We start from the raw sequence: 14,960 nt of genomic DNA, 5'->3' as shown, positions 1-14,960 counted from the left end.
GGTCAGGCCTCACCTGGAATACTACTGTGTGTGTCCAGTCCTGGGCACCACAATTCAAAATGGATGTGCAACATTTATGGGGGCACCAAGCGTCAAGGCCAACAAGGGGGCAGCTTAACAACAACAGGAGACATTGTGGTGCAGTGGTTTGAGTGCTTTGTCAGCTATAGAAACCTAACTGGGGAGGGGGGGACCCTGGGCAAGTCACACTGTCTCAGCTTCAGAGGAAGGCAATGGCAAACAAACTCCCTCTGGAGAAACTTGGAATCCACACTGGAGAAATAACCCGCTTTGACTTGTTGTCTGACTCAAGGCTATGGAATTCTGGGAGTTAGAGTATGTTGTGGGGTCTATCTCCATTATTTCCTAAGGGCAAGCAATCTCCATTATTTCCTATGGGCAAGCAATCTCCATTATTTCTTATGGGCAAGCAATCTCCATTATTTCCTATGGGCAAGCAATCTCCAATGAATCTCTATGGGCCAACAATCCCCAATGATTCTCTATGGGCAAGCAATCTCCAATGATTCTCTATGGGCAAGCAATCTCCATTATTTCCTATGGGCAAGCAATCTCCAATGAATCTCTATGGGCAAGCAATCTCCATTATTTCCTATGGGCAAGCAATCTCCAATGAATCTCTATGGGCAAGCAATCTCCATTATTTCCTATGGGCAAGCAATCTCCAATGAATCTCTATTGGCAAGCAATCTCCATTATTTCCTATGGGCAAGCAATCTCCAATGAATCTCTATGGGCAAGCAATCTCCATTATTTCCTATGGGCAAGCAATCTCCAATGATTCTCTATGGGCAAGCAATCTCCATTATTTCCTATGGACCAGCAATCTCCAATGAATCTCTATGGGCAAGCAATCTCCATTATTTCCTATGGACCAGCAATCTCCAATGAATCTCTATGGGCAAGCAATCTCCATTATTTCCTATGGGCAAGCAATCTCCAATGAATCTCTATGGGCAAGCAATCTCCATTATTTCCTATGGGCAAGCAATCTCCAATGAATCTCTATGGGCAAGCAATCTCCATTATTTCCTATGGACCAGCAATCTCCAATGAATCTCTATGGGCAAGCAATCTCCATTATTTCCTATGGGCAAGCAATCTCCAATGAATCTCTATGGACCAGCAATCTCCAATGATTCTCTATGGGCAAGCAATCTCCAATGAATCTCTATGGGCAAGCAATCTCCATTATTTCCTATGGGCAAGCAATCTCCAATGATTCTCTATGGGCAAGCAATCTCCAATGAATCTCTATGGGCAAGCAATCTCCATTATTTCCTATGGGCAAGCAATCTCCAATGAATCTCTATGGGCAAGCAATCTCCATTATTTCCTATGGGCAAGCAATCTCCAATGATTCTCTATGGGCAAGCAATCTCCATTATTTCCTATGGACCAGCAATCTCCAATGAATCTCTATGGGCAAGCAATCTCCATTATTTCCTATGGACCAGCAATCTCCAATGAATCTCTATGGGCAAGCAATCTCCATTATTTCCTATGGGCAAGCAATCTCCAATGAATCTCTATGGGCAAGCAATCTCCATTATTTCCTATGGGCAAGCAATCTCCAATGAATCTCTATGGGCAAGCAATCTCCATTATTTCCTATGGGCAAGCAATCTCCAATGATTCTCTATGGGCAAGCAATCTCCATTATTTCCTATGGACCAGCAATCTCCAATGAATCTCTATGGGCAAGCAATCTCCATTATTTCCTATGGGCAAGCAATCTCCAATGATTCTCTATGGGCAAGCAATCTCCATTATTTCCTATGGGCAAGCAATCTCCAATGAATCTCTATGGACCAGCAATCTCCAATGATTCTCTATGGGCAAGCAATCTCCAATGAATCTCTATGGGCAAGCAATCTCCATTATTTCCTATGGGCAAGCAATCTCCAATGATTCTCTATGGGCAAGCAATCTCCAATGAATCTCTATGGGCAAGCAATCTCCATTATTTCCTATGGGCAAGCAATCTCCAATGAATCTCTATGGACCAGCAATCTCCAATGATTCTCTATGGGCAAGCAATCTCCAATGAATCTCTATGGGCAAGCAATCTCCATTATTTCCTATGGGCAAGCAATCTCCAATGATTCTCTATGGGCAAGCAATCTCCAATGAATCTCTATGGGCAAGCAATCTCCATTATTTCCTATGGGCAAGCAATCTCCAATGATTCTCTATGGGCAAGCAATCTCCAATGAATCTCTATGGGCAAGCAATCTCCATTATTTCCTATGGGCAAGCAATCTCCAATGATTCTCTATGGGCAAGCAATCTCCATTATTTCCTATGGACCAGCAATCTCCAATGAATCTCTATGGGCAAGCAATCTCCAATGATTCTCTATGGGCAAGCAATCTCCATTATTTCCTATGGGCAAGCAATCTCCAATGATTCTCTATGGGCAAGCAATCTCCATTATTTCCTATGGACCAGCAATCTCCAATGATTCTCTATGGGCAAGCAATCTCCAATGATTCTCTATGGGCAAGCAATCTCCATTATTTCCTATGGGCAAGCAATCTCCAATGATTCTCTATGGGCAAGCAATCTCCATTATTTCCTATGGGCAAGCAATCTCCAATGAATCTCTATGGACCAGCAATCTCCAATGATTCTCTATGGGCAAGCAATCTCCAATGAATCTCTATGGGCAAGCAATCTCCATTATTTCCTATGGGCAAGCAATCTCCAATGATTCTCTATGGGCAAGCAATCTCCAATGAATCTCTATGGGCAAGCAATCTCCATTATTTCCTATGGGCAAGCAATCTCCAATGATTCTCTGTGGGCAAGCAATCTCCATTATTTCCTATGGGCAAGCAATCTCCAATGATTCTCTATGGACCAGCAATCTCCAATGATTCTCTATGGACCAGCAATCTCCAATGATTCTCTATGGGCAAGCAATCTCCATTATTTCCTATGGGCAAGCAATCTCCAATGAATCTCTATGGACCAGCAATCTCCAATGATTCTCTATGGGCAAGCAATCTCCATTATTTCCTATGGGCAAGCAATCTCCAATGAATCTCTATGGGCAAGCAATCTCCATTATTTCCTATGGGCAAGCAATCTCCAATGATTCTCTATGGGCAAGCAATCTCCATTATTTCCTATGGACCAGCAATCTCCAATGAATCTCTATGGGCAAGCAATCTCCATTATTTCCTATGGGCAAGCAATCTCCAATGAATCTCTATGGACCAGCAATCTCCAATGATTCTCTATGGGCAAGCAATCTCCATTATTTCCTATGGGCAAGCAATCTCCAATGAATCTCTATGGGCAAGCAATCTCCATTATTTCCTATGGGCAAGCAATCTCCAATGATTCTCTATGGGCAAGCAATCTCCATTATTTCCTATGGACCAGCAATCTCCAATGAATCTCTATGGGCAAGCAATCTCCATTATTTCCTATGGGCAAGCAATCTCCAATGAATCTCTATGGACCAGCAATCTCCAATGATTCTCTATGGGCAAGCAATCTCCAATGAATCTCTATGGGCAAGCAATCTCCATTATTTCCTATGGACCAGCAATCTCCAATGAATCTCTATGGGCAAGCAATCTCCATTATTTCCTATGGGCAAGCAATCTCCAATGAATCTCTATGGGCAAGCAATCTCCATTATTTCCTATGGGCAAGCAATCTCCAATGAATCTCTATGGGCAAGCAATCTCCATTATTTCCTATGGGCAAGCAATCTCCAATGATTCTCTATGGGCAAGCAATCTCCATTATTTCCTATGGACCAGCAATCTCCAATGAATCTCTATGGGCAAGCAATCTCCATTATTTCCTATGGGCAAGCAATCTCCAATGATTTTCTATGGGCAAGCAATCTCCATTATTTCCTATGGGCAAGCAATCTCCAATGAATCTCTATGGACCAGCAATCTCCAATGATTCTCTATGGGCAAGCAATCTCCAATGAATCTCTATGGGCAAGCAATCTCCATTATTTCCTATGGGCAAGCAATCTCCAATGATTCTCTATGGGCAAGCAATCTCCAATGAATCTCTATGGGCAAGCAATCTCCATTATTTCCTATGGGCAAGCAATCTCCAATGATTCTCTATGGGCAAGCAATCTCCAATGAATCTCTATGGGCAAGCAATCTCCATTATTTCCTATGGGCAAGCAATCTCCAATGATTCTCTATGGGCAAGCAATCTCCAATGAATCTCTATGGGCAAGCAATCTCCATTATTTCCTATGGGCAAGCAATCTCCAATGATTCTCTATGGGCAAGCAATCTCCATTATTTCCTATGGACCAGCAATCTCCAATGAATCTCTATGGGCAAGCAATCTCCAATGATTCTCTATGGGCAAGCAATCTCCATTATTTCCTATGGGCAAGCAATCTCCAATGATTCTCTATGGGCAAGCAATCTCCATTATTTCCTATGGACTAGCAATCTCCAATGATTCTCTATGGGCAAGCAATCTCCAATGATTCTCTATGGGCAAGCAATCTCCATTATTTCCTATGGGCAAGCAATCTCCAATGAATCTCTATGGACCAGCAATCTCCAATGATTCTCTATGGGCAAGCAATCTCCAATGAATCTCTATGGGCAAGCAATCTCCATTATTTCCTATGGGCAAGCAATCTCCAATGATTCTCTATGGGCAAGCAATCTCCAATGAATCTCTATGGGCAAGCAATCTCCATTATTTCCTATGGGCAAGCAATCTCCAATGATTCTCTGTGGGCAAGCAATCTCCATTATTTCCTATGGGCAAGCAATCTCCAATGATTCTCTATGGACCAGCAATCTCCAATGATTCTCTATGGACCAGCAATCTCCAATGATTCTCTATGGGCAAGCAATCTCCATTATTTCCTATGGGCAAGCAATCTCCAATGAATCTCTATGGACCAGCAATCTCCAATGATTCTCTATGGGCAAGCAATCTCCATTATTTCCTATGGGCAAGCAATCTCCAATGAATCTCTATGGGCAAGCAATCTCCATTATTTCCTATGGGCAAGCAATCTCCAATGATTCTCTATGGGCAAGCAATCTCCATTATTTCCTATGGACCAGCAATCTCCAATGAATCTCTATGGGCAAGCAATCTCCATTATTTCCTATGGGCAAGCAATCTCCAATGAATCTCTATGGACCAGCAATCTCCAATGATTCTCTATGGGCAAGCAATCTCCATTATTTCCTATGGGCAAGCAATCTCCAATGAATCTCTATGGGCAAGCAATCTCCATTATTTCCTATGGGCAAGCAATCTCCAATGATTCTCTATGGGCAAGCAATCTCCATTATTTCCTATGGACCAGCAATCTCCAATGAATCTCTATGGGCAAGCAATCTCCATTATTTCCTATGGGCAAGCAATCTCCAATGAATCTCTATGGACCAGCAATCTCCAATGATTCTCTATGGGCAAGCAATCTCCATTATTTCCTATGGGCAAGCAATCTCCAATGAATCTCTATGGGCAAGCAATCTCCATTATTTCCTATGGGCAAGCAATCTCCAATGATTCTCTATGGGCAAGCAATCTCCATTATTTCCTATGGGCAAGCAATCTCCAATGAATCTCTATGGGCAAGCAATCTCCATTATTTCCTATGGACCAGCAATCTCCAATGAATCTCTATGGGCAAGCAATCTCCATTATTTCCTATGGGCAAGCAATCTCCAATGAATCTCTATGGACCAGCAATCTCCAATGATTCTCTATGGGCAAGCAATCTCCAATGAATCTCTATGGACCAGCAATCTCCAATGATTCTCTATGGGCAAGCAATCTCCATTATTTCCTATGGGCAAGCAATCTCCAATGATTCTCTATGGGCAAGTATGCTTTCCTTATGGGCAAGTACTGTCCTTTGTTTTAGTACGTCCCGCTCAAGGCTATGGGATTCTGGGAGATGGAGTATGTTGTGGGTCCCAGAGGGGACCCTGGCTCAAGGCTATGGGATTCTGGGAGATGGAGTATGTTGTGGGTCCCAGAGGGGACCCTGGCTCAAGGCTATGGGATTCTGGGAGATGGAGTATGTTGTGGGGCCCAGAGGGGACCCTGGCTCTAGAATTCCATAGCCTTCAACCAGAAAAAGTGTTAAAGCGGGTTATTTCTGCAGTGTGGATGCAGCCTCTGTCGCCTGAGAAACAAAACTGCTCCCCTCAATTGTATTGTGTCTCTCTATGCATTTCTATATCTACGTTTCGGCTAGAGAGGCCTTTCCCAGCAGCGCTGACTACAAATCCCAGGGTTCTTTGCGGCCGCCTCTTTGAGGAAGTAGCCATTTTGTGTATATGTCGAGGACCGGAAGAGGGTCAATCTCCTTCAGGGTGGGTGGGTGGTTGGCTGGCTTCCCAGGGAAGGGTCGGTTGTGAGTGTTGGGAGCCCCGTCCCTGGTGCTCCTTCCCGGGAAGGCTCTCTCTCTCTGCCTCCTTCGGCGCCAGGATGAACCTGGAGCGAGTTTCCAACGAGGAGAAGCTCAACCTCTGTAGGAAATACTACTTGGGTGAGTGACAGGGAGTAACATGGGGAGATGGATCTGGATCCAGATTAAGCTTAGCTCCTGTCCACACTGCGGAAATAATCCAGTTCAGGACCGCTTGGAGTGCCCTGCCTTGGGAATCCTGGGAATTGTAGTTTATTGTGGCATCACAACTCTCTCTATCTCTCTTTAAATAGGTTTAATGGGAAGGAACCATGGCTTAGGGAGCTGGGGATGTTTAGCCTGGAGAAGAGACGGTCAAGAGGTGATAGGATAGCCCTGCTGATAATAATAGTAATGATAACAATAATAATATGATGATTTATAGTTATATTTCCCATTGGGCGACATCAAAATGGAAGATCTCATGAAGTCATGTCTTTGCAATGCTATTTACTATATTAAGTTGGAAGTTTGGCATTGTATAAAGAATAATAATAACAAAGAGGTGGTTCATTAGGTCCTTTCCAGATTTCTTTCGTTGGAAACACTAATCTTCTGTTCAATATTTTACTATTCAAGCCCTGAGGACAGAGGATATCATTTCTCTTCCCTCATCTTCACTGTGTTTGCGTCACAAAAAAACCCTTTCAGGCCGGTGAGGCTGAGAAAGTTGCGCTGACCCCGTGTGAGGATTTGAACACGTCTGTCAGATTGCCGCTTATTTTGCTGCCGTTACCTTTCAGATCCAATAAGTACAGAAAAGACAAGTTAGGCCCATAGAGACAGGCCAAAATAAAGCTGCTTCGGGTCACTTTGGAGGTATGCTGTTTAAATGCTGCATGCTGCCTAAGAGTCCAGAAGCCGCACCAAAGCCACAATCCAGTCTTAAGGACTAGAGCACAGCTTCTGGCCTCTTCAGATGCGTGTGTCACTTAAACAGCATACCTCCAAAGTGACCCGAAGCAGCTTTTATTTTGGCCTGTCTGTATGGAGCCTTTGAAAGGTTAAAAATGGATTATGTGTTATTTGTGTAATTCGAGAGAATGATGCACAAGTCATGGATTTGGTTGATTACTTTGCCCAAACACATAGATCTTGTGCATTTACAATGCACCTGCCCTTCTTTTCTCTCTATGTTTATATGCATGCGAGAGAGAGAGAGAGAGAGAGAGAGGGCAAGGGGGAAATACATATTTTGGGATATTACTGGAACTTTTCCTGTTTGTATCATCGTCGTCATAGTAGTGATAATAATAATAATAATAATAATAATAATAAGGCTTATTTATATATCCCGCGTCTCCTTACAGATTGAGGCGAGATTACAGTAAGCAATAAAAACAGAACGCAACACCAGCAATATAACACAATCCCCCAAACCCTCCACCGTACACCTCTGAATATAGCAAACATGGCAGGTGCTAATGACATTTTCCATTGCTGAATACCCATTTAAAATACCAGAAAAAGAGAAGCATTCTCTCTAGACACAGATGCTGATGGAGAAATAATGTCATATCTTTCTCCCATGTCTCACAGGTGGCTTTGCTTTGCTCCCTTTCCTTTGGTTGGTGAACGTTTTCTGGTTTTTCCGCGAGGCCTTTCTGGCGCCAGCATACACGGAGCAGCTACAGATTAAACGCTGTGAGTAGTTGTGGGAAGTGGGACATGCAATCCTATCGAATGGTGGGGCACTAGAGGGTGGGTTGCTGGTCACAGGGTTGTAGTGTCGGAGAGGGCATAGAACTGAGCCTAGACGTTTTCAAAGGGAAGATGATATTGTACTGCCGGAAAGGAAAGGAAGTTCATTCATTTCAACCTCTTCTTGTCCCAGATGTCCAGCGTTCGGCTGTGGGTCTTATTTTCTGGGTGATTGTGCTCACTACATGGATCAGCATCTTCCAGGCACGCCGGGCAGGTTGGGGTGAGCTCGGTGACTACCTCTCCTTCACTATCCCCCTGGGGACCCCCTGACAAATATCTCCTCCTCGATGGCAGCAACAGGAAGATTTTAAACTTTTTGGATGGACTGTCTCTTTTTTTCCTCATTCCCCCTTCTATGGAACCAGGGCGAGATTAAGTCATGGAGAATTGTGCTGGGCTGCCGTTCTGTTGCTTCACAGAAGTCTCTGTAGCTGCAGCCTTTTTCAGAGTTGAATAATAAATCTGGGATTATCTATTTCTGATGTGCCCACAATGTGATTGTATTGGGAGAAAATGTGGGTGGGGGAGGAAATGTCATAGCTTAACTCAGGACTTTGTCTTGTGTAACTCTTTAGCTACACTGGCTCTGAATGAGATCCTTGAGAAACAAGGTAACAACTCCCATAGGGGTTGTACAAACCTGTGGGGAGCACAAGTAGCTAGAAAGGACACACAAACAAACACCCGACTCAGAATGTCATGTCTGATGGAAGGAAAGACAACATTAACCATACTCACTGTTAGATACTTTCGAAGTATCACCTTTCTTAGATACTCTAGCCAGCATTTGGAGGAAGACTAACAGAGGCTGCTATCCTGTTGTGATATATGCAAACATAAGTCCACTTTGGTGCTAGAGTCCTTTTCCATGGTATCTGGCTTCCTGCAGCAAAGGAGAAGATGGCACTCTATATTTCATGTCCAGAAGCCAGATAGACTCACAGCTGAATATTACTCCAACATTGATGGGACAGATCTGAAAAGGATGGCATCTGAGAGCAAGCTTGGGCCAGCCTGAACATGGAACCTACAGCTCCTGCATTTACAGTTCCTCCTTGCTCCCATGTATCTGCTACCTGGGACAGGTGGCTTACTTATTCTTCTTCTGGTAGTAGGCTTCACAAATTCAGTAACCAAGTGGTGGTTTGCAACAACAAATCAGTTAGTTTCGCCACCCACTTGTGGTTACCCAACACAAATCAAGATAACCTTCCTCCTTTCTGAGTTCTTCTCACATTGCAGAGACCTTGGTTCGTGATGGGCAAGAGAGGCAAACTTGGCTCTTCTTCCAAGTTCTCTGAAAAATGCACCCATTGTAAAGGATGATGGGGCAGAGTTAGGGACAGTCTTTTCCTTGTCATGTTTTCAAGGTTCCTTGGCATCAGCAAGAGTAAGATGCTAAGAGGGACTGGTCAGTGGCCTTAAACATTACGGTTAATGACCAAAATCAGCCAAAATGTGGACCCCCGTTGACCAGGATTATTAGCACTGATGGCAGCTTTGCTCTATGCCAGTGCTTGCTGATGTTGGCAGCTCTGACCACCAGATTGTTATCTCTTTCCTTTAAATGTATAGTATGTAGACTAAAATGCTCAGTGGTGGAGATACTCTTTTAACTGCATGGGCTTTGAGGATTTTGACCTTTTATGTTCTTACAGACTAAAACAATCCTTGGAAACTCCATTTGGAATAATACCAATTTATGTTGTGGCATCATGTAGGATCTTAATCTTCTCCCACTAGATGGCAGCCTCTTTGGGTTCAAACCCACAAAATTTAACAGAGGGAAATGTTTGCTATTTCACCTGTCAACTCAGTTATGGATACCTGTGCTCCTTGGGTATAGCTCCTTCCGAAAAATCTCTCTGGCATTCATTTGTCGTTTGGCAAGCCAAACCCATCATCCAAACATACAGGAGAATGGAGGTGATTTGAGGTAGGCATGTTGTTTTCTAAAAGCTGCTTCTGAAGTGCCATCTTCCTAAATAGTCACGAAACCTAAGCAATCAGCTAGGAAAATGCAGTGAGGAGAAGGGCAACACTGTACCCAAAATGTGTGTTCCAGGGATTTGGCACTGGATCTGGCACTCATTTGAGCCCTGTATGTTACCACAGGAACACCCTTCTAAATAAAGGGACAGGTCTTTGATGGGAATGTTTTGTTTAGAAATCCATGTCCTTTTATTAAGAACTTACAATGTACACATGTGAAAAGAAATTGAAAGGTTGGGTAAGCATTACAAGAGTAAACAGATTTTCAGCCTTTTAGAGACTTGTTCAAAGATCATTCCTAAATCCATCTAGGGTTGCTTTTTCCTTAGATCAATATCTACTTCTCATTATTTCATTTTCATTATTTCATTGATTCAGATTCTTTTTTAAATTGCAAAATGTCCATAAGGGTTTTCAGATCTTTAAGAAATATCCCTGGCAACCATTCTCTAATAAAAACAAGACGTTTATCAATTTCTACTGATTTTATCTGCTTCCATGATCATTGATCCATAGTCCCTAGTGTTGAATTTTTCCGTCTTTTGACATAACAATCTTGCTGCTGTAATCATATATTAGATTGATCTTCCATAACAGTTTTCCAGTGATTCAAAAATGGTGCAATTTTTGAAATCCTCTATGTCAATACATATAGACTAATTCCCCCCCTCCCCCCGGTTTTTTTAAATCCCATGTATACATTCTAAGCAATGTAGCAACACAACATCAGTTTCTAAAAATCCATTTTATAAAAATCCTCTTTGAAATAATGACATAATAAAAATCTCAGTCCCTTTGACCGCATATTTTCCCATTGATCCATCTGTATGGTATAGCCAAAATTTTGCCATGCACTTTTCTGACATAGCAACCATACATTATCTTCTGGAAATTCATTTTGTAAAAATATTCTTTAGTATACTAAACATTATAGTACAAATCTCAATCCGTTTGGCCATATTTTTCCCATTAATCCATCTGTATATTGTGGTATTGATAGCTGTGTTTAAATATTTGAATAATAATAATAATAATAATAATAATAATAATAATAATAATAAATGTTTATTTATATACCGTATGAAGATCATACTGAAGATGGAGCAAGTCTGTTTAATGCAGCTCCAGAGAATAGGACCAGGAAGAGTGAATTCAAACTATAGGAAAAGATATTCCACCTCACCATTAGAAAGAGCTTCCTGACAGTAAAAGTTGTTCAACAGTAGAAAATACTGCCTCTGAGGGTAATTAAGTCTCGTTCTTTGAAAGTTTTTAAACAGAGGCTGGATGGCCATCTGCCAGTAATGCTTTGGTTGGGTATTTCTGTATAGCCTAAAGACTGCTCACCAGCCTAGCTTCTTCTTGTGGTGGGAAATGTAGCAAGTCTTCTGCTGAAGATTGCAAACTCAAGGCAGTAATATATGGAACAAGGTAGATTTTCTGATATGCTGGCCCCAGGCAGTTTTCTCCAATGTTTTATATATGCATACCTGGCTTCTTAGGTTATTACTGTATTTTGTAAAATTAATGAGTGGAATTTCTAGCACAAAAGGTTCTAGCACAATTTGTTAACTTTTAAGGTGGCACAAGACTTTTTTGTGTGTGTTCAGGGAGTGCCCTCCAACTATTTAGGGTAGTGGCATGGAACAACGTGCCTGGGCAGCATCCCATATAAACAGTGTGTAACATAGAGACCATGCCATGCAATTCACTGCAAAGCACAGATGTTTCTCAGCAGCTGCATTAATGTAGAATGAATTCCACCAAGGCTCAAAACCCACTAATCCAATTTAACCTAAACTACTATATGTTTTCCAGACTACATACTGGTAAACATACTCCACCCATCCAGAGGTTGTACAGAGCTTGGAAAAAGCTACAGTCATCTGTAAAATACCCTTCTTCAATCTGAAGCCTCCAGATATTTTTCATCTGTAGCTCCCAGGATTCCTCACCATAGGGCGGTGATGACCAAACTTTGGCCCTCCAGGTGTGTTGTATTTCAGCTCCCAGAATCGCAAAGCATTGGCCAAGGTGGCTGAGGCTTCTGGGAGCTGTAGTCCGAAACACCTGGAAGGCCAGCGTTTGGACATCACTGCCATAGGGAAACGTTCGGGGTAATATTCAAACATAGTTGAGTATCCTAGCTTAGGAAAGCCTGTATTCATCTATAACAGTGGTCCCCAAACTTTTGGGCAACAATCCTAGCACCTCCACAATGTCTGTTTCTTGGCATTAGGTCTACATTTTCTGTAGCAGCCAGCCAGCAGCATCTACCCAGCTCTCCACTATCGCCTCCTCCTCCTCAGGCTCTCGTGGGAATACAGCAGCAGCAGTGGCCCAGATCTGCTTCTGTCCACACAGGCCTTACAGCAAAAGGAAGGCCACGTGTCTGGACACTCGATTGCTGCTCCCAGAGTGACCAAGCACAAAGAAAGCAGCATCCAAGCAGGCGGCTGAGCAGTGATCAGGCAACTGGTCGTCTTGGGACACATGCCCGTCTTACGGCAAGAGCTAGTACAGGCAAGAGGCTTCTTGGTCGCTGCTTGACTGGCTGTTTTGTTGCTGTTCCCAAGGTTCCTTTCCATGAACATCTGCAACAAAGCACACCAGAAAAATCATATTTTCATGATGGCTGGAAGTATGTAGGTTTAGTTCAATACCACTACATTTCTGTAGCTGCTGGAAGTGTGTTCAGTGTGGGAGTTTTCAGGAATCGTAAGACTGAAACTTACACAAAACTCTGAAACTTTGTGCTGCTCATTTAGTTCTTGGACAAACTTCAGCTGCTATAAGTCGCTCACTGAACTTTCCTTTTGCAGCCTTTAATTAAAACCTTGATATTCATAAACACTGTTTCCTGCTATTAGGAAATTAGGGTTGTTCATTGCTTAAAAGGCCTTGTTTTTGTCCTGTATAACAGGAAATTCTAATCTGCAGAAAATTTAAACAGCTGAAACCTGCACTGGATTAATTGAAAGCAATATAAATATTAGACTCAAAGGTTTATAAATAATGCAGTTATGCTCTGTAATCACTCTGCTTGTGTGTGTAGGGGATCAAAACAGTTATAGCATATCTGCTATATTTCTCATGTATTAGGCTTACCAACACAAAGGCAGCCATTTTGGCCCTTTAAAAAACCAGTTAATCCCTATTAAATTTTTACTTTTATCAACCAACCCACAGAAAAAAGATCATGGATGTTTTGAGTTCTCCAGATATCTTTATCAGGCATGAAGTAATAAAATCCAATTGGGACAGAATTTGTGGTTGAAATTACAGTGTCTGTATGACGTCCTGAGATGGAAGAGAGGAGGGGGGTGTCAGCAGTCATTCAAATGAGGATCAAGAAAATGATGTGATGATTTTAAGTTTCACTTTGAATAATCAAATCTTACCAAGAAAACCCTGTGATAGGCTTGTCTTAGGGTCACCATAAGTCAGAAATGACTTGAAGGCACACAACAACAAAATTGTTGTTGGAAGCATGAAAGGTAGTTTGCTCACCACTTTTTGAAAGTACAAAATCCAGGGTTAAACTATTGCCTTTATCCTGAATGGAAAAACACTAGTTTATTTTAGTGGTGAAAATCAGAAATGAGGGGTTCTATTTTAATAGGGAGGGCCAGCATAATGTAGTGATTTTACTACTGGACTATAGAAGTCTGGGAGACCAAAGTTTGAATGCCCACTAGAAAGGCAGTGGCAAATCTTTGAATAATTCCCGCCAAGAAAAGTCTGTGATAAGTTAACTTTATGGTTAAAAAAAATTAAAACTTGAAGGTGCAAACAATAATAATGGCAACAACATTGGTTTTCTGTTGAGATGCTATTTGAATCTGGTCCAGCAAGCAAGGCTGGAAAGTCAGCAATCTCATTGGTAGAGTGCCTACATCTCAATCAGCTGATTCAAATGTAGGGTGATGTGATAAACACTGGGGAAAACAATGATCTAATGTTTCCTTGGGTAATTTTCCTTGCACAGCAGTTTAAATACTGTCATTCCAGCCTGATAGTGACAGCCAAATCTATTCTCGGCCTTTTGCAGTGTCTTAAAAGGGCGGGGTGAGGCAGTTTGCTAAGCAATAGTATCCAGCTTTACCATCTCCCTCTGACTGTAGTCTGGGCAGAGAAGAGGGTGTGAGGTGAAGAACACCGATGTCAACACAGCAATTAAAGGGTTGTGTTAACAGTAATGCTCAGAAGACATAATCTGACCTTTTCCATTGTGCACAGTAGGTATGCCTTGTTCCCAGCTCTGAGTTTCCTTAATATTAACTGCAGCTCACTAGAGGAAAGGACTAGACTGACAAGCAGACAATGCCTTGTACATTCAGCTTAGGGTTCTCTTAACTGCCAGAGGCAATTTATTGTTGCAGAGGGATGATGCAGGGAAATATAATTCTGAGACTTCTCATGCACTCCAATGCTCAATGCTGCCATCATCTGCTGAATCTCTTGCATAACCGATTGGACCCTCATTGACTGCAAATGAATGAAGTGATGATGAGGCTTCCAAATGTTTGCAACCAATTTGCACAAAGCAGTGTTCCACAACATGCTCCCCTCTAGATGTGTTGCAGTGAAATCCCTCCCTACTGCTTTGGCGGATCAAGGTAGCTGAAGCTTAGCACTTCCAATTGAAATCATAAGCAACATTATCTACCATGTGACCGAGATATGTGTCCAAGCTACATCCAAGTGTTGTCGAGAAGGCAAATGTTAAGGGGGAACAATGCCAGGCCTAGCATATAAAACATGGTGCGAATCATTTTTAACATTTCTTCAAATTATTTTCAATAAT

At 42.2% G+C, this 14,960-nt stretch overlaps 1 protein-coding gene across 1 annotated transcript; it reads left to right on the top strand.

Annotated features, from left to right (window-relative positions):
- The first annotated feature begins 6,348 nt into the window (after positions 1-6,348).
- Positions 6,349-8,638, top strand: PSENEN (presenilin enhancer, gamma-secretase subunit). The gene is made up of 3 exons (XM_089479161.1): positions 6,349-6,538; positions 7,997-8,101; positions 8,292-8,638. Exons 1-3 carry the CDS (start codon positions 6,478-6,480, stop codon positions 8,429-8,431), a joined length of 306 nt encoding a protein of 101 aa, XP_089335287.1. The 5' UTR covers positions 6,349-6,477; the 3' UTR covers positions 8,432-8,638.
- Positions 8,639-14,960: the final 6,322 nt, after the last annotated feature.

Source organism: Sceloporus occidentalis, unplaced genomic scaffold, assembly GCF_023333645.1.
Source record: "Sceloporus occidentalis isolate IW3139 unplaced genomic scaffold, rSceOcc1.0.p SCAF_13, whole genome shotgun sequence".
Lineage (NCBI taxonomy): Eukaryota > Metazoa > Chordata > Lepidosauria > Squamata > Phrynosomatidae > Sceloporus > Sceloporus occidentalis.
This window is presented reverse-complemented; position numbering and strand designations above follow the sequence as displayed.